Source organism: Rhinolophus hipposideros (assembly GCF_964194185.1).
Source record: "Rhinolophus hipposideros genome assembly, chromosome: 1".
Taxonomy (NCBI): Eukaryota; Metazoa; Chordata; class Mammalia; order Chiroptera; family Rhinolophidae; genus Rhinolophus; species Rhinolophus hipposideros.
The window spans coordinates 84,250,346-84,274,493 of NC_138047.1; the positions used below are offsets into that span (position 1 = coordinate 84,250,346).

At 40.8% G+C, this 24,148-nt stretch overlaps 1 protein-coding gene across 3 annotated transcripts in view; it reads right to left on the minus strand.

Moving 5' to 3' along the window:
• Positions 1 to 24,148, minus strand: part of KLF3 (KLF transcription factor 3) — a 35,327-nt gene that overhangs the window by 5,475 nt on the left and 5,704 nt on the right. The window contains exons 1-5 of one of the 3 annotated variants that reach the window (XM_081057614.1): positions 20,016 to 20,290; positions 14,693 to 14,788; positions 6,940 to 7,426; positions 6,074 to 6,224; positions 525 to 685 (exon numbers count right to left, since the gene is read on the minus strand). In XM_081057614.1, coding sequence (XP_080913740.1) covers positions 525 to 685; positions 6,074 to 6,224; positions 6,940 to 7,426; positions 14,693 to 14,749 — 856 coding nt within the window. In that variant the 5' untranslated portion in view covers positions 14,750 to 14,788; positions 20,016 to 20,290. Of the gene's footprint in view, positions 1 to 524; positions 686 to 6,073; positions 6,225 to 6,939; positions 7,427 to 14,692; positions 14,789 to 20,015; positions 20,291 to 24,148 lie in introns of those variants that run through there. The other 2 variants (XM_081057612.1, XM_081057613.1) reach the window with 2 other exon arrangements.

Below are 24,148 nucleotides of genomic sequence, written 5' to 3' on the forward strand. Positions count from 1 at the left end.
GTAAACAGATATGGCATGCAATCACATAAAAGTTCCCTCAGTTTCAAAATAGGGTGATCACTCACATTCCATTTCTATAAATGGCTACATTCATTTGTCCTGCAAAAAAAAAAGAACTGTTTTTTTGCTATTGTGAATTTGATAACGTATACCATTTACTAAACGAAAGCCCATATGAAGACCACATCCCTGATGAAATAGCCCCATGGTTAAGAGCACTTTCCCCTCTGTTCCAGTGAAGGTTCCATTCTTTTCTCCCACCTTCACTACAGAGAGTACAAAACTGCAAGGGATTGGGAGGGATCTTGTCCTCGAGATAACCTGGAACCTATTTTAACTTATTACAAAAGTAAAACATTATCAAAATGTTCATTTTCCATGACAGAGACGTCCGTACATGACTATGGTAACTTTCAATATACCTGAAAAAATTTCAGTATAACCTCTCAAGTTAGAAGAACATATGCCTTAACATTCCAGTCTAATAGGTAAGAAGGTGCGGTCTTAGTCTACATGTCTGATACCTGTATGTGTTCTTCTGTGTGCTTTCAAGTGAGAGCTTTTAGTGTACACTTTGTTGCAGCCGTCATAATCACATCTGTGTATCCTCCGCTTCCTTTGGGTGTCTGGAGATTCCACAGGTAAAGGTCTCTTCCCAGGCTGTACTATGACTGAAGGGTGATTCCTGTGAAAGCCAAAGTTCAATGCACAATATTGAGTGAAAGGCGCTTCCTTTTCCTCAGTCTACCAAAAGCATTAACGACACCAGGCAAAAAAACAAAAAAGCCCAACAAAATAAACAAAAAAGAAATGAGCTGATCAACCCAAGCAGCACGGCTTATATTCATTCAACAAACATTGAGCGAGCACCTACCATGAGCCAGGCCCTGTGCTTGGCACCGGGACACAAAGATGAACAAAAACAGGGTTCCTGCCCTCGAGGAGCTCACACTCTAGGGGGAGACAGACACGTCGATAAGTAATGACAGCAAGAAGGGTTAGGAGCTACGCTAGAGGAAGGCACAAAGCACTCGCGGAGCCTCTTTCCCTCCGTAAAAACTGGCCTATTTACAGGATTCTGTGGTACTCAGTAATGCTGAACACTCTCATGTTTTCACAAGTTGCCCTGATTTTCATTTGTCATTCTTTAGGGGAAAATGGGAGAGGTCAAATTCCTACGTCTCAGGCAAACCACACTGTAGGACACATCTATCTATATTTTATCCTTTACATAACTGGCATTTAGTCGGAGTCTCTTAAAGACTGCCAATTCACATTTGAGTTTCAAATGCTAACTCTCCAAAAACAAAAGTTGGCACTGCAGTCTTCACAACTAAAACCTTTACTGTTACTCTCATTCCTGTGAGAGGGAGTTCAGGGCAGGGCCAGCCGTCGGGCCAGGAAGGCCCTTGCCCAGGACACTAGCTCCAAAGCAGCGCCTGTTCCCTCAAGGAGCGCCAGGTATTCTCCCTACCTTCCTGATGACTCACACCCAGATTCGCTTTACTGCATCTGCACAAATCAAATCATGTTACACATCATTACTGTGGACTTTCTCTTTTTCAGAAAGCCAGCTGGTGGACAGAAAAGGCAGATGGGGAAGAGTTGGGTAAAGTCTGTAGTTTTCTCAGACTTCTGCTAATTAATGTAATTAACATTTCTAATCCATTCATTAATCCTAATCCATTCATTCGCTTTCCTAATGACTAATTACTTGCTACAAGCTTAAGTAGTTGGATTCCAATTGTAAAGAAAGACTTCTTTTTCTTTTAAATTTGAATCTAAATTTCTTAAGATGTTCCAAATAACATGAATGTTTTACACAAGTGTATACGGGGAGAAAAAAGATTGGTGAAAAGGAAAAAAAGAATTTAATAAGGGTAAACACTCAAGCTTGTGAGATACAGGGTAATAAAAGTTAGCCATAAAAAATCAAAAGGGACTCCTTGAAATGAATCTTGGTTTTTTAATCTTGGTAAAAATTTAAATACAGGTCTTTTATCAGTAATTTTTTCAGGCATGCCAGGAAGTGACTAGAAAGAGCATAAAAAGGTATGTTTATTTTAAGTGATATTACTTATTTCTCACTTTTATTATTAGCAAAAAAAACCCTGTCAGTTTTGGGTATCACTTTACCTTCCTACCCTGATGCTTAGAGAGGCAATACAGAAAGATTACATAGCCAAGTTTAGGTACATGGGAAAATGAACATGACCTCGTGAGGGGGGAAAAAAAACAAAAAACAAACAAGCACTTCAATTTTATAAATGTACAAACATGGCAGAGAAAATAAAGAGAGGTTTATGGACAAATCAAGCTTTTTAAAACCTGAATTGTCAATTTAAAATTCTTCAATAAAAAGAAAAAAGTTCATTTTTAACTTTCAATTTTTATGCCATCCATTAAAGTGTTTCCTCTTTATTAAGAGAACTTCAGGAAATAAAATGCTGGGGGGGCGGGCAATGGTTAAATATATTTCACATGCCTCTGGAATACTGGAACAGTATCCCAGGTGACTTGAGAAGTTTCTCGCAATTATTAGATTTTATAGGTTGGGAATCTGCCCAGTAGTTTCTGTGTAGTAGTGACGATCGTTTTTTCCAGTTGCTCATTTTGTGTATCCAGTTTCGCTAAAGAGCTGTATGCTCTAGTTTTAAATCCCAGCTCTATCGCTGATAGTCCCTGTGACCCCTGGGCAAGGGGTTTACCTTCTCTGTGAAATGGGGATGATGATAAATAAAATGATCACAGAAGTCTGTCGTTCTGAGTAATGCACACGAAGCACTTCAGAACATCTATTTCAGGGGCGGCCGGATGGCTCCGTTGGTTAGAGCGCGAGCTCTGAACAACAGGGTTGCCGACTGGATTCCCACATGGGCCAGTGAGCGGCACCCTCCACAACTAGATTGAAGACAAGGACCTGCCGCTGAGCTTCTGGAGGGGCGGCCGGGTGGCTCCGTTGGTTAGAGCGCCAGCTCTCAACAAGGTTGCTGGTTCAATTCCCATATGGGACGGTGGGCTGCGGCCCTTGCGACTAAAGGTTGACAACGGCCAACTGGACTTGGAGCTGAGCTGTGCCCTCCACTAGATTGAAAGACAACAACTTGGAGCTGATGGGCCCTGGAGAAACACACTGTTCCCAAATAAAATTTATTGGGGGAAAAAAGTAGAATATCTGTTTCAGGTGTAAAAATCTACTCAGTGGTAGCTGTTACTATTTCGAGGTTCAGAAACCCAAACTCTGCCCCTACAGTTGTTTAATCTAATGGGCTTTGGGGATGCCCCCACATCAGATTACATAGTCTCTGCGCTGACTAACATCCAAGCACAAATGTGGCATCATTCTGAGGGTGGTTATCGGCTCCATGCTCAAGAACCAGATGTTTGTATCAGGATCTTGAGATTCCCCCGCCTCTTGATCTCCTCCCTACTCATTTTTAAAAAGGTTGTTTGGATCATTACAATGAAGAAGTTAGAACAGCTATTAAATATCAGAGACCTGGCCATTGTTTTGAGTTAAGCTGGCCCCTCTGTTAATGTTTGCTGCCTTTCACATAGACAACTAAACAGAGAAATCTGATCCTCAACCTTTGTGTTCTAAATGCATTTTCACACATGTAAATACGTAACCAAAGGAATTTGATCTACATCTGAGTGCCTTTACAAATAATTCTAAAGGTGTAGCTCTATGTAATCAAGCAAATGGATTTCAAAGCTGTATTTTAAAGTCTGCCTCTAAAGGAAAGTTTTCTAAGACAAATATTCTTGGGGCTGCCTCATCATAATGGTACTAGGTTCTTGGTTTCAAGTGATTCTTTCCTGGCTAGCTTGTTTCCTATGTGGGCTGCTACTGGGTACACTCCAAGGTATTACTTAATCGCATCTGAGAAAATTACTTACAGAGCACATGTCCTGGTTGTGGCTAATCTGTTGAATTTTTTGAGGGAAAATGAATTCTTAGGTCAGCATTACACTAATATTGCTGAAATCTATGTAACTTTACTAATAGCTGTCACCTCAGTAAATAATTAAAAAAAAACCTTTAGACTAATATTGCTCATTATTCATTAAAAGCCGTGGAGCTTGAGCTTATCAGGAGAACACTACTTAAAATAAGAAAAAGTACTTTCTCTCTCTTCAGCCGCATTCAGAGCTCAGAGTACTGTCTTCAAATATTCTTCTTCCATAATGTTTTACATTGTAATTCATAAGAACCTAGACTGTGGAATAACCTCTTTCAGTCAATGGCTCCCTCCCTATGTGGGCAGCTGGCTTTAGAGTCCTTTTCATCACCTGTGTAAGAACAATTACATGTGCAAGTTGTGTTGCCATTGACCTTGCCAGACACCTGTCATCATAAAAGGAGGTAATTCAGCCTACAAGACGTGTCCATTCTGGTTCATCTTCCTGTTTTTCCTTTTAGTTGAGTGCATGAGCAGATGCAATCGACGAGATATGGGTTAAAAATGGCAGCAAGAGCACTCAATGGGAAGCAGATCAAGCTCAGGCCCCCGCTACTGTTAACAGTGGGATTACAGGTGAGTTATCTAATGTCTCGGCTCCTCAGTTTCCTATTTGCTCTGATGCCCACATGCTTGTTGTAGGAGAATAAAGTAACTCCTTTGAAAACACTTAGCAAGTTTCTTTTTTTGGGGGGAAGGGGTGCTACGCAATTGTGAAGGGCAATAATGTACATGTCCATCAGATATTCTCCCAGCTGATGTGTCCAGGTAAGAAAATTCATTTTCTTCTTCATCTATCTTCATCTTTATGGTAGCTCATGTATTAATTGTCCATTGAACCAAAGCAAAGACAACAGAAAACTGACTATGCTTTGGTGCAATGGGCAATTAATACCTGAGCTACAATAAAGGCACCTACTTAGGATGAATGTGGATACAACTAGAATGTATTTGAAGTTCCAGGGAATAGCTAAAACCATAGAATTTACATTCTACTGCAGAATTAACTGTGAGGGAGAGGGGTGGAGAAGATAAAGTAGAAAGGTGGGCGGAACATTTGTTCAAGCTGGACAAAATGGGATATGGAAGATGATGGAAGGAACTCTGAGGAGACGTAATTGTTGTCTCTGTATTAGGAAGCTGGCCACTAAATCCAATGTCGCAAGCACCATAACACAAAACCATTACAACAAGAAAAATAATTACGACCAATAATGAAAATAAAGAGGAAACAGAGGCAGCAAGATAAGTGTTTAGTCCAAGGTCATACATATGGTGGAGGGCAGAGCTGGGATCCAAGACGTCAGATCCAAAGGTCACTTTCTTAACTACTTCAAAAAACAGCCTCCAGTGTAATTACAGGTAGAAGTCAAGGATATCTAGTGGCAAATCCCATTAACGATGTTATTTAACCTGTGTGTGGCAAGTTAGACTTAAACTAAACCACCATTCAGATGCTTGGATTCTGCGTAAACATCTACTGCACAGCGGTTCTAAAGCAGCCTGAACATTCCAGGGGTAAATGTGATTAAACAGACCAGATAATAAAGAGTTCTTTCAACGTAGAGCTTTTCTGAGCTACATGGTCAATTTCTGTTGCCATCACTTATTTACAGGACTTGTTTTGGAGTATCTTTCTTGGGCTTGTGGTTGGCCTGAAGATTTTGATTAAAGGCATTCCCCATCATGGAAACAGTATACTCTATTAGAGGTGACAACTGGAAGGACAGTGTGTGTCTGTGTGAAAAATTTTCATGATCCAACCTTACATGGAGTATTTAGAGCACCAAGTTCAATCCACATTGGGATTAAAACTAGGTGTGCATAGTCTGGAAGAAGGAAAAAAAGAAACAAGGTAAAAATGATATTATGTGGTAAGTTGAAAAATCATGGGTGAATAATTCACTGGTAACTTGAGGCCATTGTCAGAATGCTGTCCATGTAACAAAGCACACTGTTTTCGGAGATTCTCCCATCTTGCCCAGTGGCTGCCATATACTACAAAGTGTTCCTGGCAATCCACACATCACTCGTTGGAAGCTTGTGCTTCCATTCCAGGTCCCAAGATGTATGCTGCTACACAAATGCCGGGTAGACCTAAATATACTTACTCTTGCAACAATGCTTGAGGGGGGGACACTGAGTTCATTACAGGGGGTGACATTTCTTCAGGATAATAATCCGTCCTCTGTGGTTCGATCCCAGGTTCTATTTTAATTTTCTTCTGTAATATAGGCTTCTCATATGATTCAATTACAGGTACTAAGAAATAAAAATAGCAAAGTCACTCTCTGTACAATTTACCAATTTCTACTTTTAAAAGCAGATTGCACTGTTCATCTATAACACTGATGTGCAAGGATTTATTTGCCTCTGGCAAAATTCCAGTAACAATGAATCTGCAGGGGATACTTGTTTCTCCAGACCATTATTTTGTCAGTAAGCAGCATAAACAGGAAGCTGGACTTTTAAGACATCAGTTCCAAAATGATTCTTCCTTATGATTTTTTGGTTATCAACTTTTAACCCCAGTTTTCTGCCCATGACCAGCCAGTAAACAAGGCAGCTTTAAACAGACACTAATTATCACCATGACCTAAAGGTATTAAATGCCTTTTGCACCTAGAACCATGTCAGCATTCCGTAAAGCAAAATTTAAAAAAGTAATCAAAATTCTTTATACCCCAAAGTTGACAATTACATAGTGAAAGTAATCATTTCATGGCATTAAATAGACAACCTCGTTCTTGGGAGCTCTTCCAGTATCAACACACATACACACACACACAAAATGCAGTTATCAACACACACATACACACACACACACGAAATGCCTTAGGCAGACGCCAAGTGGAAAATTTTCCCTTAAGAGTTCAACAGCTTTGCTAATTCGCTCTCTCACCCAGGCTGCCTGGTAAAGACGTGGGATACGTAATACTAAGTGGGAGCAGCAGAGTGGATCACTGGTGGAATTTACCTTGCATGCTACTATTTGAATTCTCCATCTCCTCAGACAAGGACACCATGAGCGGCTGCTGGAGGTGGCTGGTGTACATGAAGGGGACTGGCTGCACCACGACTGGCTGTATGACCGGCAGTATGCCTGGACTCCGAATTCCGTGCCGGGAGAGGGCAGCGGCCATCACCGGTGGCATGGACAGAGGCATGCTGAAGGGCTGTACTCCCGGGGGTGGGGGCGAGTACTTTTTCATCGGCGGGCTGGAAGATGGCATGCTCAACCCAGGCGAGGCTCTCCGGTGGGAGGACTGGAACTTCAGTGAGGAAGGAGAATTCCCAGCAGAGGGCGGTGAACTCCTCTTGTTCACAGTGAGGTCCACTGGCTCCATTTGCATCCCGGGTGACAGGCCTTCTGGGGTCTGAAAGAACTTATCGGGTAATGGTGTGGAGTAGATGACTCCATACTTGTTGGGCTTTATCGACTCCATGTAATTAGATGGATAAGACTATTGGAAAGGCAAAACAGAAACATGAAACAGCCAAATAAGTACATTTGCTTGAAACACAAAATAAGATGAAAATATACAAGGCACTGTCAATTACATGGACTTTAATAAGTGGTTTGGATTCAGATATATGCTTAACCCTAAAAAAATGCTATAAGAGAACTGGTCTAATAAACATAAAAACTAAGGTTAACGTGGTAACCCTGTATCACACGAAAGTCTCAGACTTAATTAATTCTCAGATGACACCCATGCGAAGTTTGAGGTTGATGACTGCCAAACAAGTTATAAAACAGAATCTTGTGGGCCTTTATCATTTGGAGTCAGAGTTGGGGTTCACCGAGAATCAGCCAAGCCAATGAATCTCATTGCTTTTCTGATGGGATTTCTTAATTAGCAGGAAATGCTGTCCAGCTTTAGTACTTCACCTCAGCAGCAGGGCACGGGACATCTCTCATGATACGCTTGTACGTAATATGGAGAATTGGAGCTGCAGGGAAGTACGTGGGGAGTGGGCTTGAGTCACTGACAAATCGCACAGTCCTTATGTGCCTGGGACTGTCTTGGTTTTAGCACTGAAGTCCTACAACCTAAGAAACACCTCAGTCTCAGGCAAACCGGATGGCCCGTCAGCCTACACTCCTGTTCCTTGAAGGCCACTACACTATGGTAATTATGTCCTTGGCCCCAACTTCTTCAATGGTCTTATGCACAGTTTGAATGAAGCTGTGGAAGATGACTTGATTTCCAAATTTGTGGATGACACAGAACTGTAAGAAACTAATAGAATATAACTCAAATCAGGACAAGCGATGCTTGAAGAGACTGGCACACAGGCTGAGGCCCAGTGTTCTCTCCTTTACACCCTGCTACCCCCTCCATCAAGAGGCTGGAGGAGAGACAAAATGGTTTGTTTCTTCCCAAATCTCGGATCGGTTCTACTGCTGACCTCATTTACCTTCAAATACCCTTCTCTCTTCTAATATCAGGATAACCTAACTCATATCTACCAGCTTTAAATATAAATCAATCATAATAATTGCACTCTGGTTAATGTCCTTGGCCATGGAATTCACTAAAATTACTCTATTCTTTAACTAAAATTAAATATATATATATTTGTTGTACAATGGTTTTTTTAAAAAAAATGAAACAGCCATTTTCTTTACATGTAGGGATTTTAGGGAAACTGAAATATTCAGTGATAACATGTCAATTCCTCCTGCAGAAAATTACTTATCTTTGAATGTATTATAGTGAAAGTGATAAGCAACACACTGTGCCTCTCTTCCACCTCTTAAATTCTATGTGTTTATGATTCTGAGGCCATACTAACTCATGATGTAACCAGGAAAACCCACCAGTGGGGCCTTATGATTAAATGGCTTAAATGCGCCGTAAATTTCTCAGTTTCCCCACCCCCTCCAGTGGCCACTACCGCAAGTTACAAACAACTGTGGGGTAGCAGTGGTTTTGACTGGCATGATGACTGAGCTCACACCCTTTCCTCTGGGCAACTCTCTACCTGGCTGTGCTTCAGATTCACTGATGCTGATGCCTGACCTCTACTCCAAGCCTACTGAGCATAAGAGTATCGGGGAGCAACGGTCCAGGCAGCATTTATCTGCATCTGGTTTTGATGTTGGTTTCTCATCATTCTGTATTTTGTTCTTCTGTCCTTTCCTTCTTTATCTACATCATCAGAATCTGTATGGTCTCTTAGAAAAGTGACACCTGTGGTCTGGAGCACCTCTCTCTGCGGGTACTGAAGATATTTACAGATGGTACACGAACATGCAGTGCTTTAAAATAATTAGGTTATTATTTAAATGTGTAAGAAAAAACTTTTTTTACATAGTGATATAATATTCCATTAAAATAAATGTATTATGTTAAAAAACAGTTGCATAAAAGAGCAAGAAAAATTACTAACTAAATATTAGAAGTGCAAGTGCCATCAGGATATGACAAAACTTGTCAAGGCGGTACTGCAAACCTACTTCTAGGAGGCTGTGAGGTTTAAATTAAACTGGATTCAGTGAGATAACCTATGTAATGAGCTTCATACACACTATTGCCCTCGGAGTCCCTTCTCTTCTTATACAAGAGGTGTGCACAGTAACGGGCTCTGATCCTCCTACTTGGGGCTTCTCAAACTTGACTGTGTGCACGAATTCACCAGGGGGTTTTGTCAAACTGTAGATTCTGAATTACTGGGGAGTGGCCCAAGCTGCATAGACGGCCTCTTGCAGCCTTTTGAATAGCACTGCTCTCAATGATAGAAATATAGAATAAAAATACTACCTTTTATCATTACAATCTGGTAAATCATTTGAAAACAATTTGAAGAGAGGAGGGAAGAATTTTCATTAGTAACACTGCTTAAAAACAAGGACATGAAGGATATAAGCTCAAATATATAAACTGTTGTTTTTAAAAACTACTTTATGTATCAAGAATCAAATGAAAAAAAGACAATTTTTATCTTTTTTTAGAACCAGGCACACATAGATACACCACAACGTGAGAGCACCCCAAACATACAGCAATATTAATATTAAATATATTTAAATATTAAAAGGCTCACTAACTAAAATATATTTATGTTTATAAATAAGTGATGCACAATGAGGGTTTAAAGAAGTAATAAATACAGGTGAAAAAAAAATGTTTCCGAGTCCTAAAGTTTAACCTGCTTTATGTGATTCTCTAAAGGGCAAAAGTTCTGGTACTAGAAACAAAAACTCCAGGAAATAGAAGGCATTAATTGTTTCTACTCACCAAAATGTAGCTTTGCCCTTATTTTCAGCCCTATTCTTCAAAGACCTCCCTATGACCTAGATTTGAATGCCAAATTATTGGCAGCTCAGTAGGAAGCAAAATGAGGACACACTTTTACGGCTGTCATTGCTGGATTTTTCTATCCGTGGGTGAGTCTAAAGAAAGTAGGAATTTAGAACCTGGGAGACTGGCAAATTTAATAATATTTTCAAGTTTCTCAAGTTATAAAGAAAGAGAAAACCACACAGAAAGACAAGTTTTCTAAACATGAAGCACAGTTTTGCTGAGAGTTTGCTCTCCAGTGAATGCTCCCTGCCCCCTGTATTGATGTATGGTGTTTGTTAGACCACGGGCTAAAAGTAAGGAGACACATTTGGGCACACAGCTGAGTACCCACTTAACTATTTCTAGTCCGACTGTGCCACAAAAGGGTAAAGAAATGTGGTGGTTCCTCAAATTGTCTCACTAAGAAATTTCACAGCAATGTTTATCAGAACCTTCTACAAGACCTGTTTAATTATTTGGGTGGAGCACAAGAGCTACTGCAATCAGCCTGCAACAATCTGGTTATCCACAGTGTAACGACTGATACAGGGTTTGCTCCGGGTGTGTGCCTTGGGTGGGTGACACCCTGGTAATAGCTGCTTTTTCTCTGTTCCAGACCATTCCTATCTTCTAACAAAGCCATGCAAATAAGCCTAACAGCAATGGCCCCAAATCCAAATCAGAGGCAAGTGTTGACGAAGCAGAAAAGGCTCCTCTGGCCACTAATGGACATCCAGTGACCCCCCCCCCCCCACACACACTGCGTACTTGAGGAGGCCCAATGTGCTGGAAGAGAGACTGAAGACAAGACTCCAGCAAGGTTCCCCTCAACCGACCCCTACTAGGAGTAGTAATGGGTGTACTTTTCAAAAAGATTTGTTATTAAGAAAGGTTCTTTCCCTCTGTTGTAACACGTATTTGTGTGTTCACACCTGCACACTGCGTAATTTATTTGCTGACTGCTTCCTTTCATCAGAATGGGAAATGAGGCCCCCCGCATAGGTGCTCAATTAATATTGGATAAATGAATGAAGTGAATCAGCACACTCTCTGAGCAAGTTTTTACAACTGACAAGGCTAAGAATAATTCCAATTCTTTTGATTCTCAAAAAAAAAAAATGTTTTAATTGTGATGGGTAAAGGGGCTAAGGTTTTTGGGTAATTTTCCTAAGTTATCACTTTATACTCAAGTGCAAATTTCAGTAGTTTCTTATTTTACTGGGAATAGGTTTAGTGAGTCTTCCATTACAGGTGAAGTGGATGGAGTGAAGGCCTGAAATATGGATGAAGTCTATTTCACTATTCATTAATATTTTTTTAAAAAGTGAACATCCATGACAGGGTGGTGGCAAGTCAAAGGAATCTTCATACCAAGGGTGGGGTTCCCAGGGCAGAAAGGTGTGGTACATTCATAAACAAACACTCTGGAAACAGCTAATGTCATGCCCCTCTGTGTAAACAGAAGTAGAAAGCGCTCTTTCTCCAGGCTCAGCAGAACCATGAAAAGTTTGTTAGAACAGAAGAGAGGAACTGCTAATTTTAAGCACTTTTCAATCTGTAAGGAGTCTGTTAGACAACAATTTTCATTAAAAGAAAAAAAAAGGAATGTGCTTTCTTCAAAAGTAATCTTCCTATAGGAACAGAGTAAGAAAGAATACTTTTTAAAATTTTGCTTTCTTTCTTACGTCCTGAGTTCAGTTGTTAAATTTTCAATCTTCTTTGGAAATGTATTGGTAAAAATAACTTCTTTACATGTGCACTTTATATTCATATGTTGTCTATACTTTACAAATGATAATCTCAAATTTTACAAATTGAAAGAAAAATAAACATAATAAAATAGACTCAAGGAGCTGCTCGTGGTTTTGCCAACACTGCACTGAGGATAAGTAGCAGAGAGCCACGCACACACCTGGGCAGGCAGTATCTACTTTGCTCCCTATTCTTGTAAATTTTAACAAGATAATCCAAAGCCTCACCATTTGCCTCAAAGCACAGGATGGTGATATGAAGGCGCGTCTATTTAAGCAAGAGAGAAATGATATTTCCTCACTTTCTCTCTAAATTACAGCAAAATACCAAATACCAAATTGCTTCTGCTGTGCTCTCATTTTAAGAAAAAGGAGGGATGGGGTGGGGAGGGAAGATAAGCCACCGTGAAATATTTTTATTCATATGTGGAATTAAAACAAACCAAAAAAATCTTACAAATTGTCCTGTACTGCCTTAATGTTTAGAACATTGACTCAAATAACCCAAGACTTGAACCTTCAGGTCAAAGATGGAATTAAAAATAAAAAAAGGAACAATAAATGAGGTTTCGTACACTCTACCTATGAAAGCAGGGGAGATGAAATTTGAAGATTTAAGAGTGAAAACAAAAGCTTATTTAATTCTGTTAAGAAAATAATCACAACACCCTACTCCCCAAGTGTTTCATTTAACTGAGGTTTCACTGAAATAAGAAAAAGAAACTTCATTGTAAGGACTGACACTAACTTTTGATAAAACGATCTATTTCTGTAAGTGTTAGCTGAAGTTGAAAACTACAGCATGAAGGAGAAAAAAGAAACAATTGCAAAAACACTTCTACATATTCTAACTTCGTGTATATAACGGTTACTTCAAATGCATTTTATTTCCATTTTTTTCAGTTAAGTGCATTTTCTTGCATTTAATTATGTCATACTAACGTAGCAAAACAGATCTTCAGTTTAGCTTTAAATTAGGCCCAGTTGAGCCCTATTTTCATGCTTGATTAAAAGCACTGGAGCTATACTGAATAGTAAAATGTATCATTGATGGTTCTGCGTCATTTACAAAATTAATCATATTCTCTGGTACTAAAAACCTATTCGTATTTCAAGGGTATAATTAATGGAGAAATATTATAGCTTAATTTTCCTCCAATGTGATCATGCACTAGTTAGGGGAAAAGGGTTGATGACTATGAGAGAACCAAATAACATTAGAAGTCAATTTAGTTTTTTGATCAATAAAATTGTTATTGCTCAGTTATCATATTCAGACACTCGGTTATCCAGTTACGCTGGCGTGTAAACATCATTTCCTTAAAGCCACTGACTTAACTTTTCACTGCACACAGTGGTAAACACTTCACTGGCTTAGTAATATCCATGGCAACTCGGTTCCAAGGGCCTCAGGGTGACCCCCGTGTCCTGTATAAACATTTTTGGCAGGAACCTCCACAGCCAATGCATAAGTATGATCTAATTTTGCAAGTGTGTCATTTACCAACCTTCACATATACAACTCAGGCCAAGTTTTTCCCCTTGTGAATATTTTCCAAGCCCGTGGAAGAAAAGAGCAAGACAGAGTCAGAGTGTTGCCGTGTTATTTCAGATTTACTAAACCAGATTCCCCCAAGTCTGATCCCTCCTTGCTTTGAAGTGGGATGCACCTTTCTGTTGTCACCCATGTCCCATCGCCATGGCACTAGTGTTGTACCTATATAGACACTTGGACTAATTACCAGTCTGTCTCCTGCTGGCCGAAAAGCATCTAGAGGAGCCTGACTCACAAATGGGCCAGCTTAGCACTAAGGTGTTGAAAAAGACAATGAACATAAATACTCTCCCAACCACAGACTCTCCCAAGTGAAACGAAATTCCTCCTTACCACCAAGTTCTCTCGCTAGCTTCTCCTCAGTCACAGCCCCATAGGGCTGCTGTCATCAGTTTTTAAGCAAGCCACTTTATCCTTAACGTATCTGCACATGCAAAAGGACTAAGAAGTTGTTATATTTTCTTTCTGGGTTTCATCTTTTTAATCATTGTGAAACACACCCCAAACACTGTATTGAGACCCAATGGAATATCTTCTTCCAGTATGAAAACAAACAAACAAAAAAATGGACACGCTCAAACATTTTGGAGAAACTCTCCTATATAATCAGGGAGGTGATCTTGAGTAAACAACACCTCTAAGTCATCACGTTCTTAACACAGATTTCTTGTAGGTACATTCAGAAATTGCTTCCCAACCATGATGTACACTGCGTACAGGTTTTTTAAAAATGTCCCCAGAAGTATATTCGTTTTGTGTTTTTTTAAAAAAAATCAGTTCAGTCTGGCCAAACTTTATTTTGCCAAAACCAATAATCCTGAGAGCCTAAACTAAAAAACTAGTGGCTGAGGAGTTTTTCTAAATAAACCTGCTTCTGTCACGATGAGATTCGCCTGTTGGCCCAAGTTCTGTGCTGATCGTATCTCGGGGGTGGGGATACAGGACTTAAGGAAACACGGATCCCATTTCTTCACGGATGTACCATTGCTAGTAGGGTATTAACCCCACTTACTACCGGGCGCTTTGAAAAGGCCTATCAAACGCCTGTTAAGTAATGAGCAACTTTAAGGAATAATACATTATGTTATTACCACTTGGAATAAGTAAGAAAATGTTCAGTTTTGGAAAACTTACCACCGAGACAGGGTCCATGGCCTCTTGCTTGACAGGGACTGGGTCAAACATGAGCATTCTTTTAGTTAAGCTTTCTAGGGTGCTCGGGTGTTCGGCCTAGAAAACAAAACAAGGTGTCTGTCTAAATTCCAAAGATACTTTAAATATAAACTAATAAAAATAGTTTAATATTCCTCACTCCCCTTTCCCTGCTCTTTCCTCTTCCCCACCCCCAGAATGGCTGGAATTTGTTCCGCTTACCTATGAAAGATGCCATTTTGTATAATTAAAACCAGACTCCATGGTTATAACCAGATGAGAGCCAACTTGCATTCCTAACTCAAATACATAAACCCTGACATTTCTGAAACAATACATCCAGCCCCTTCTGAGCAGCAAAGCTTGCTTAAGATTGCCCTGCAACTCCACAAAAGTTCCCATTATATACAAATGTCAAACACCTTTTCTTTTCCTTATATTTGTTACAGAAAAATCGGGGGAAAAAGACAAACGAAAAGGAAACCTACAACCCACCATCATTAATATCTTTGTTTTTATCCTTGCAAACTCTCTTTAAAATCGAATTATTGTATGCATACAACTTAGTACCCATAATTTCACTTGACAATATATTGTGAAAATGTTTCTTTTTCAGTAAGTATGCTTCCATACCATCAAATTCAGTGTGCTGCTGTGTGAACAGATCAGTTTACGTAAATTATCCCTTTTTATAGGGCACTTAGTTGCTTCTAAATTTTCACCATTAGACAGCAGTGAGCATCTTGATACTTATACCTTCCTATACATCCTTAATTAATTTTTAGGATAAGTTTTATGGAGGGGAATTCTTGGGTGACAAGCATGTATATTTTTCAAAGCATCTGATGTATCACCCAGCAAAGATGCTCTGTTATTTCTATCAATAAAATAGAAGCAATGTCCCAACTTTTCCACCAGCAACCTGTATCATCACTTAAAAGAAACTTTGCCAATTTGTTTGTATCAAATTGGCAACTTATTTTTATTCTAAACTGATTTACTGACGTTAAATTTTTCATTTCTATTTACCATTTACATTTCTTCCTTGAAGAAATGCCTATAGGTCTTGAGCTCCCTTCCACACCTCTTATTGTTTTCAAGCAGTTTTTTTGTACATGGAGAATATTAGTTTGTATTCACGCCCCTTCTTGCGAATTTCTCATTAGGAAATCAGCCAATCTTTAGCCTAACGCAAAGGAAATTTGCATACTGATCCTGTTCAGTCTTTCTCTTCTTTGCTTCCATTGTTCTGCTTGTGTGGTATCCATGCATTTTCTTCTGTGTTCTATACTAGTCCACGTCTAGCACTAGTCTACATAAAGCCAACTGCTTCCTCACAGGACAAAACATCAGTCTGCTGGATATTCACCTGCATTTCAGGTTATAGCATCACTGCCCAGCGACTACCCAGACCTTCAACAACCTACTCCAGGCACTTACTATTCAAATTTGGTTTCAGTGTTCTGTATTTAGGTTAGAGTTGAGGTCTTTATAGATCACTTTAGTTTGCGTGGAAAAGTGAAGAAATTTTAGATTGAGTTCTACCTGAAAAAGCTGTACAAGTCCCTGGTTCTAGATCACTTCCTGTATTTCAGTATTAAAACTCCCCACCTCCTTTAGAGTCATCCTCTATTTTTTGTGTCCATGTATAGTAAGATATCTTCACATACAATTATAAAATAATACTGTGTAGTTCTTGTGCTTCATTGCTTTGTTGGAGAAAGCCTGTTCGTGGTCTCATGACAACACGTGAATGTCATTAACTCAACAGAAAGCCCTGACTTCAGAATTCTATTTTCCTACATCATAGGATGTATTATAATCTGCGAACACAGTCTGATACCAGGCTGTTCAAATCAATGGTCTTACTACCCTCTTCTGTATGCCAGCAAAGACAACCCAAAAGCCAGTAAAAAATGGATGGTTTCATAATGAAGGATGAAAACCCCTTTTATGCCTTGAGATCTATTATTAATCAGTTCCCAGCCTAGCAACTGTACAGATGGATTCAGTTCTAAGAATTGCTGTCCAGTGCCCCAAAGAGGACCTTAAATAAAAGATGTGAATTCTCCTGCTTGTATCAGTGAGGTCAGACAATTCAGCAGCCCTGACCCACGGCTGGCCACCCCTCCCCCAAGCCTTGAAATTGACTTTACTCATGGATTTATCCTCGCTACTCCACAGTATCTTGATGCAAATCGATCGAAATAAAAGCACTCATACTTTCAGTTGTATAAGGAAAGCCCTGGTCTTAGGACTCATGAGTTGCATCCTAGCCGTGCCATGGAGCAACTCTTGTCACATGTAAAATGAGATGCCTCTTTTATCTACTTCCTAAAATATTTACTGGCACTGTTTTAAGAAGATCGAATTAGACTTTAAAAAAAACAAAACAAAAAACACAACCTCAAAAATCAAAATGCAAAAGAAAGCCTATTTGTCCTCTAAATCGTTTATATACACAAATATGCACACAATTTTTGGATATACACACGGCACACACAGCACTAAATTTGTTGGTAGTGATTGTGGAGGGGTTTGCCTCTAGGCTAACACACCTAGCCTTAGAGGACAACCCCTCTACCCCAGTCAGTTTAAACGTGAATAGCTGCCCATATCCCATCTGAGATCTCATACAGGGCCTTGGCCCTTCACAAGTGCACCCTTGCAATAGCCTCCTAGCATCCCCACCCCACATCTCACCTCAAGCTCTCTACTGCTAGTAAGAGCAGCACAGTGGAATTAAGACGATGGGCTCTGGAGTTCATTTTGGGTCAAATCCTAACTCCACCATTTTGCTCATAAAGCCTTTAATGACTTCCTAAGGCCTGTAGCAATGACTACTGACTCCATTTAGAAAGGAATTACACATTAACCTGCTATACCTTGTACCACTTTAAGACATTACTGAAATCACTTTCATTCTTTAATTTTTATGTGTTATCAAAATTTAAGGAAATTAGTGTTTCGCAAGACTTGTAATCATAAGGGGAATAAACAGTCTAAAGCACTTGTTCTAACAAAACCTGATTCATTTTTATTAAAAAAAAAGAATTGTAAAGGTATGTTTATTTGTTCAGAACTGTATCTTAGAGTAACTCAGTCATGATGAAGGGATATTTCTCATTATAGAAGTATTTCAGCTAATAAATGAAGAAGGAATGGTAGGATAAGAATACCTCATTTTGAAACTCCAAATAAAATAATGCATCACTAGACAATAAAATAAAAAAGTATGTGCGAAATTCAACTGTCACTACGAACAGAATCAAATTCACTGTCCATTCACATGTCTAACAGCACTTTGTTCCCAATTTAGAAGCTATCAGTTCTAAAATAGCTGATTATACTTTCAGTGATAGTCACAGGACATGGAACAAGATACAGGACATATGAAGAAAATGGTGTGCCCTAATCTGATAACAAGAGCTTTTTGGGAGTGGGGTGGAGATGGGACAGCTTTATATACATCTGAGTGCCAATTCAAATTTTTTTAAATTCTATAACTAAAACTTTTAACAAAAACAGGTGAGGGAAGCTCAGCTAGAAAAGAACCAAATTTAGGAAGAGAATCAAACGCATTAACACAAATCAAGCTTTTATTTATTTGCAAAAAACTCATATACTCTGTATCTACCCACTGTGCCTATCTTCGAATAGACCACTTTTGCCACTGGTATTAACTTTATGGGACTGCAATGTCTGCAAAGTGCTTCCATGTAACTGAGAAGCAACTGAAGCACTGGAAGAATTAGGGTCCCTAAATTTAGTGGTTTTAGTTCCACATGGGCAGCTCAGCGCTCTGGGATATTACCATGATTTTAAAAGAATGTTAAAAAAAACTACAAATGCGGTAGAAAACCTATTATACAAACACTGACAGCAATCTTACGCAGAACCAGTAGGTGGCGTGCTAAAACAGGTATTAGAGATTAGGACCCTGGCAGCTAAATGAGTCTGCCAATTTAGTGGATTTAATTCAGTTAAATTTAGTGGGTTTAAAGCAGGCTTAGGAATTCTGTTAACCATTTTATGTGGGTATCACAGACATGATGAGGCCCCAAATGTGGTTCTGTTGTTTCTTACAACTATTTTTCGATCACAAGCACATTTACATCTTAGTTGTTATATTCTAAACTAAGCAATCCCAGAATAACAAAACTTGCATTCAAAAAACAAAAAGGGCAAAACCGGTTCTAAAAACGTCTAAGTTATCGGGTGCTTAAAAACAAAAATACAGAAACATCATCGCCAAAGTAATTTTCTGTAACTGGAGCAAATGTCATCTTCCCAAACTATGTTATTTTGCCGGGAGGGGCCAATACAGCTGAATTTTCCTCCAAAAGAAAGAAACAGATTTCCCTTCACACTCTCTGCACTTATACTTCTGACTTTTCAGGGTCAGGTTTTTGCCCAAATGGAAAACTGCATGATTATGTATTAAATAGCTGCGGTGAATCATTTACATGAAGTTTCATAAGTAATATAGTTGCATCTCACAATCCTATTCAGTCCCATATGCCTTACGAGGGTACAAATGCACTACAGAGCTTAGAAATACACACAGCCCCTAACGAAGGAGGTTATGAAGCTAGAGCATGTTTATCTCAAAAACAACTTTATAAATGACTGCCCTCCTCCACCCCCCTCCTTAGAAGACAGAGAGAGAGAATATAAATGTGGAGAGAGAATGCTTGGTTTCTTGGTGACATAGCAGGATTTGCCTCTGACATTCTCCTTTCTCGTCATCTCCCTTTTTATGCCCTTTCCATATCTTGCGTTCCTCAGATCCTCAAAGGGTTCCTGCAGTATCCTTCCCCAACCCAGCCTGATCCCATGGTTCCAAATAACCTGCCTTCCTCAACCCCAATCTGTTTCCTAGCTGACCTAAGCCAGGTGTAAGGAGAAAAACAGTAGGATCAAACCAACACACCATCTGTAAGTGCCCACCCCACCCCCCAACTCTCCCAAGTGTTTGGATAGTAAAGGAGGAAGCATGTTACCTTCCCCCACCCTTTAATCCCCAAAGGAACTTCAGGGGAAAAAAGAAAAGAATAAAAACCCCCATCCCTGTGTATGTGTAATTCTTGGCCAGGAGGAGGACCAGAGGGGGCAGGCAACATCCCTGAAGCTAAACTTCCTTTCCAAAGAAACTTTTCTTTCTTTACTTCTGTACCCAAACTCTTCAAGCTCCTGAGGAGCTGAATTTTTAATGGCAGTTGCTCTGGCCAGAAATACAAAGGGCCAGGCAACAGATGTAAGGAGGCAGGCTCCTTTCAGAACAGCCAAAAATGCTGGCACCTACCTGGAAATGCGTCCTGTTTTCATATCACTTGACGATTTTCACCTACCTCAGTCTTCTCTAGTTGGTTTGAAAGGAAAAAAAAAATCCCATGGAGTATGGCTAAATCTTTGCCCCTCATAAATTAGATATTTTGCATCAAAATGTTTTGTAAATGGGAAAGAAGTTAATTATTTAGTTTCAAATTAAATATAATGATCCAGTGAGCAAACAATCCGCCCTCTCTTCTCTCTCAACTAACAAGCCACCCAATTTTACTTTCCTGCCTCCACCCATCTGCTCCACCCTATGGAGAGTTGCCAAGGCAAGTCCAACTTGTCCAAACAGGACATGGCTTCAGATAAGATTCTGCCCACACCCTGTACTTCGGAAAGACCGAGTGAAGCAATTGATTTTGCATGTAAATAAGGACAGGTGCAAAGGTAACAGCCAAGCAGTCCCTACACATTTGCAGACTGAGGCCCAGCAAAGCAGGGGTGGGGGTGGGGAAACCCAACCCATACCTTGTAAGTCAACTCTCAAGTCTCTCAAGTTTGCCGGCACCTGGCTAGTAGCATTCCACACCTTTCTTAAAGAAATTTTAGCAAATGCTAATCATTTTCCCAACTGAAGTTACACACTGGTTTTCCCTCTTTAGACTGACAATTTTGTATTTTAGTTTTAAGGGCAAGCAACCCAAGATCCTATGAAAAGTACCCACGATGTGTAATCCTGCTGTGTGCATTATCTTACAAGGCCTAAGCCCTGGCAATTCTCTTCTGTGAAGTATTATATAATCAAATCCAGAAGGCCTGCGTGAGGCCAGGCTCTGCTCGGTGCCCTATCACTGAAGACCCACCCCACTCCACCCTAGGAGCCTCCACCCATGGGGCCCCACCCTAGAGGGAGTGGGAGGTTGGGAGGGACCAGTTGGCTCCAGTGAGGAGCCAGTTCCTGGAAACTCTGGCCTCAGCAGTGATGGCTGGAACCTTAAAAATAACCAGAAAGAATCGTCAGGGTGGTGGCAATTTCCTGGGCTCCTGAGGATTGGCCAGTAAGAGTTTATCTCATAGAACCCCAGAAGCTTTGGATATGAACCATGAGCTAATACTGCCCTCTCCCTTCAAAAGCAAAGCATTCAGAATCATGGCTATGTAAGAGAATTAACTCAACATCTCCCAATTCCAAATTCTCCCCCTCCCCCGCACTTACTTTCTGGTCAATCACCATGGAAACCTAGGTCATCTTTTAAGCCTTCCTCATCAACTTGTCTTTCCATTTCTACTATTGTCATTGGGGGCCAGGTCCTCAATGCCTTAAGACTGTATTCCTCAGGCTTCTTCCTTCACTGTCTTCCCCCTTCACTGTCTTCCCACCTAGTCCCTTGGCCCCTCCAATCCATCCTGACCCCTTTCGCCACCTACATTTCTCAAAGCCCTCTTCTCATCTAGCCTTTCCCAAGTTCACAAACCTTCCTCCCTCCAACAGGATCCCCAAGGGCTTGTGGAGTGGGTTCCAGCAACCATGCTGGGCACCCCTTAACTAGCCAGCTGCCCCCTGCTCCAACAAGCGCCCTTCGTGCTGGTTGCTGGCTGCCCTGCCCCCACCCCATGCCTTTGTTCATTTTTGGCCCTGATGCTGGGCAACCAGCGAGGAATGCCCCATCCCCTTCCTTTCCGGCTTATCTAAATCCTCCTAATTCTTCAAAGACCAGCTCAAGGCGCTCCCCATTCTGTGCGGCCAGCTTATCACACTCCAGTAGATTTGAGGCCACCTTCTTACCTAGATAGGCTGAGCCTTTTAACTTGCCAAATGGTAGGTCTCAGACCACCACCAGAACACCTAAAGGACAGGAGTGGCTTATTCTTCCTGAGAGGGCACCCTGCCCGCTCCCCCAAAGGCCATCAGGCTTGTTCACTAAATGACAAATCACTCATAAGGAGTGAATATAAGAGCACTTAGCCCAGAGGAGGAGTCACACAGTCATTTTCCTTTCCCACTGAATGCACTTGAAATCTCCCTTAAATAAGTAATGGGGGTAAGGGGGTCCTAACACTAATGGAAACCAAACTTATTTTTGAAAAGTTATTGCTTGCCTGTTATGAGACCTTGTCAGTATCATCCTCAAAGAATTTTTTATTACCCACCCAGAAAGATCTTCTAAACAAGCCTAGTATCAAGGTCTCTACTGTTTTAGAGCCTAAAATAGGAAAGAAAGAGAGAGAGAGAGAGAGAGAGAGAGAGAGAGAGAGAGAGAGAGAGAGAGAGAGAGAGGAGGCGATTACATGAAGAGGGAGCGGAAGGGAGCCAAAAAAAAAAAAAAAGAAAAAACAAACTAGTTTGTTTTTTTTTTAAAAAAAGAATACTTCCCTCAACCAAGGAAAGCCAGATGCTAAGTAATGCCACACGTTTCCTGCTGATTCTCACCATCTTCATGACTGGCAATCTCCAGGTGTTGTTCTTTACATGGACCATGTGATTTAATGCCCATGAAATGTGTATTACCTTCCCATTTTACTGACGAGAACACTGGAACAGAGAGGTAAAGTAATCTGCCTCCAATCACACAGCTGCTAAATTGCTGAGACAGGATTTGAACCCACAGTAGTCTGACTTCAAGGTACATTTGGCACCCAGCTCTTCTGCCTCCCCAGGCAGAGAACAACATCACAACCCAAATAGTAATAGTTTCCCCCAAACAGGGATAGCGATTTGTGCAAACAGATCTGTCCAAGAGGGATACGGAAAGTGGGGACAGTATATTTACAGTAGTGGCGATTTCAACCCCTCCCACCTGGCCCCTGATGCCTACCCTCTCTCTGCAAGTGCAGGCTTGGACGCAAGATCAAAAGACACATTCTGAAGGCCCCAAATTAAGCTATTATCCTTCCTGGCCAATGCACCTGCACTGGTCCATAAAACTGCTAAGAAAAATTGGCAGCTTTGCCCAAGTAAATACGGAAATCCTCATAATAACTGTACAAAGGTGGAAGGGTCAGGTCCTCATCCCCATTTTAGAAATGAGGAAATGGAGGAACAGAGGTGAAATGACTCGCCCAAATTCAGAGCTGGTTGGAGCTGCAGCCAAGAACAGAAGTGTGTCTGCCTGCAGACCCAGGGCTTTCTGTTTTGCTTCAGTCTGTGCTGTGGGACTGACTTTTAAGTAAAATCATCTCACACTGGGGTCACTCCCCTGGGCGGAGGGTGTGGGGTGTGTGCAGTGCCACATTGGCCAGTGCCAGGCAAGGCCATGGGGAGGTTCCAGAGGGCAATTATGATTTCAAAACACCTTTTTGGGGCAGAGCTCTCTAGACCGACTCCATCCTGTGGCATAACTAAGAAGAATGACTGCACATAATCTGAGATTAGCTCTAATAAATAAGTGCTCAAAAAATACTGGTGAGATGCATAAAGGAATGGATGTCAAAGTACACTTCTCACATGCTAGGATAAAATGACGGGCAAGGACCTCAGCATGACCATCTACCTCGGGTCACACAGAGAAAATGTGCCTGGGGGACCAGTGAACCTGGCCTGCAAAATCATCTTCTAAAACCTGAAACACAAAAACAAGGTGAAAACTTTGGGAGGCTCCCCAGAGAGGAGAGAAACACTCCCTTGTTTGGAGAACTAAGTGGAACAGGAACTTGAACTAATGAAAGTAATTTTGGGGTGCAACACTTTGGAAGGTATCAGGGTGTAAAGTGCAAGTACAGATAAAGGAGTGGATTTCAGTGATTACACTCAAAGGACAGTAATTAGAAGAAAGAACATATAGGCCAAAGGAGAGAAAACCCACACCTAAGTCACAGGTCGCTCTCCAGGGTAGATGCACTGACCTCAACGTCCACTTGATCTTGTAGGTCTCGATTTGGCCAAACTCCACTGATCTGAGTGGAGACTAGCTCCAGGCCATCCCTGGAGATTCCCGGGCCTGCCAGAGATTGACAACTATCTTGAGTGTGTCCCAGGCTAAACTGGGCTCCTGGAAGGGGGCTGCCTCAGGAAGCACTCCCTTCATGGAAATCAGGGTAAGAGCTAGACCCAGGGTTTCGTGGAAGGCATGGGCTGAAGGGCCTCTTAACCTGCTACATTTGGTCTCCAGCTCCCCTAATAATTAGACGGGGGACATGATCATGTATTCGGCCTGTCAACAC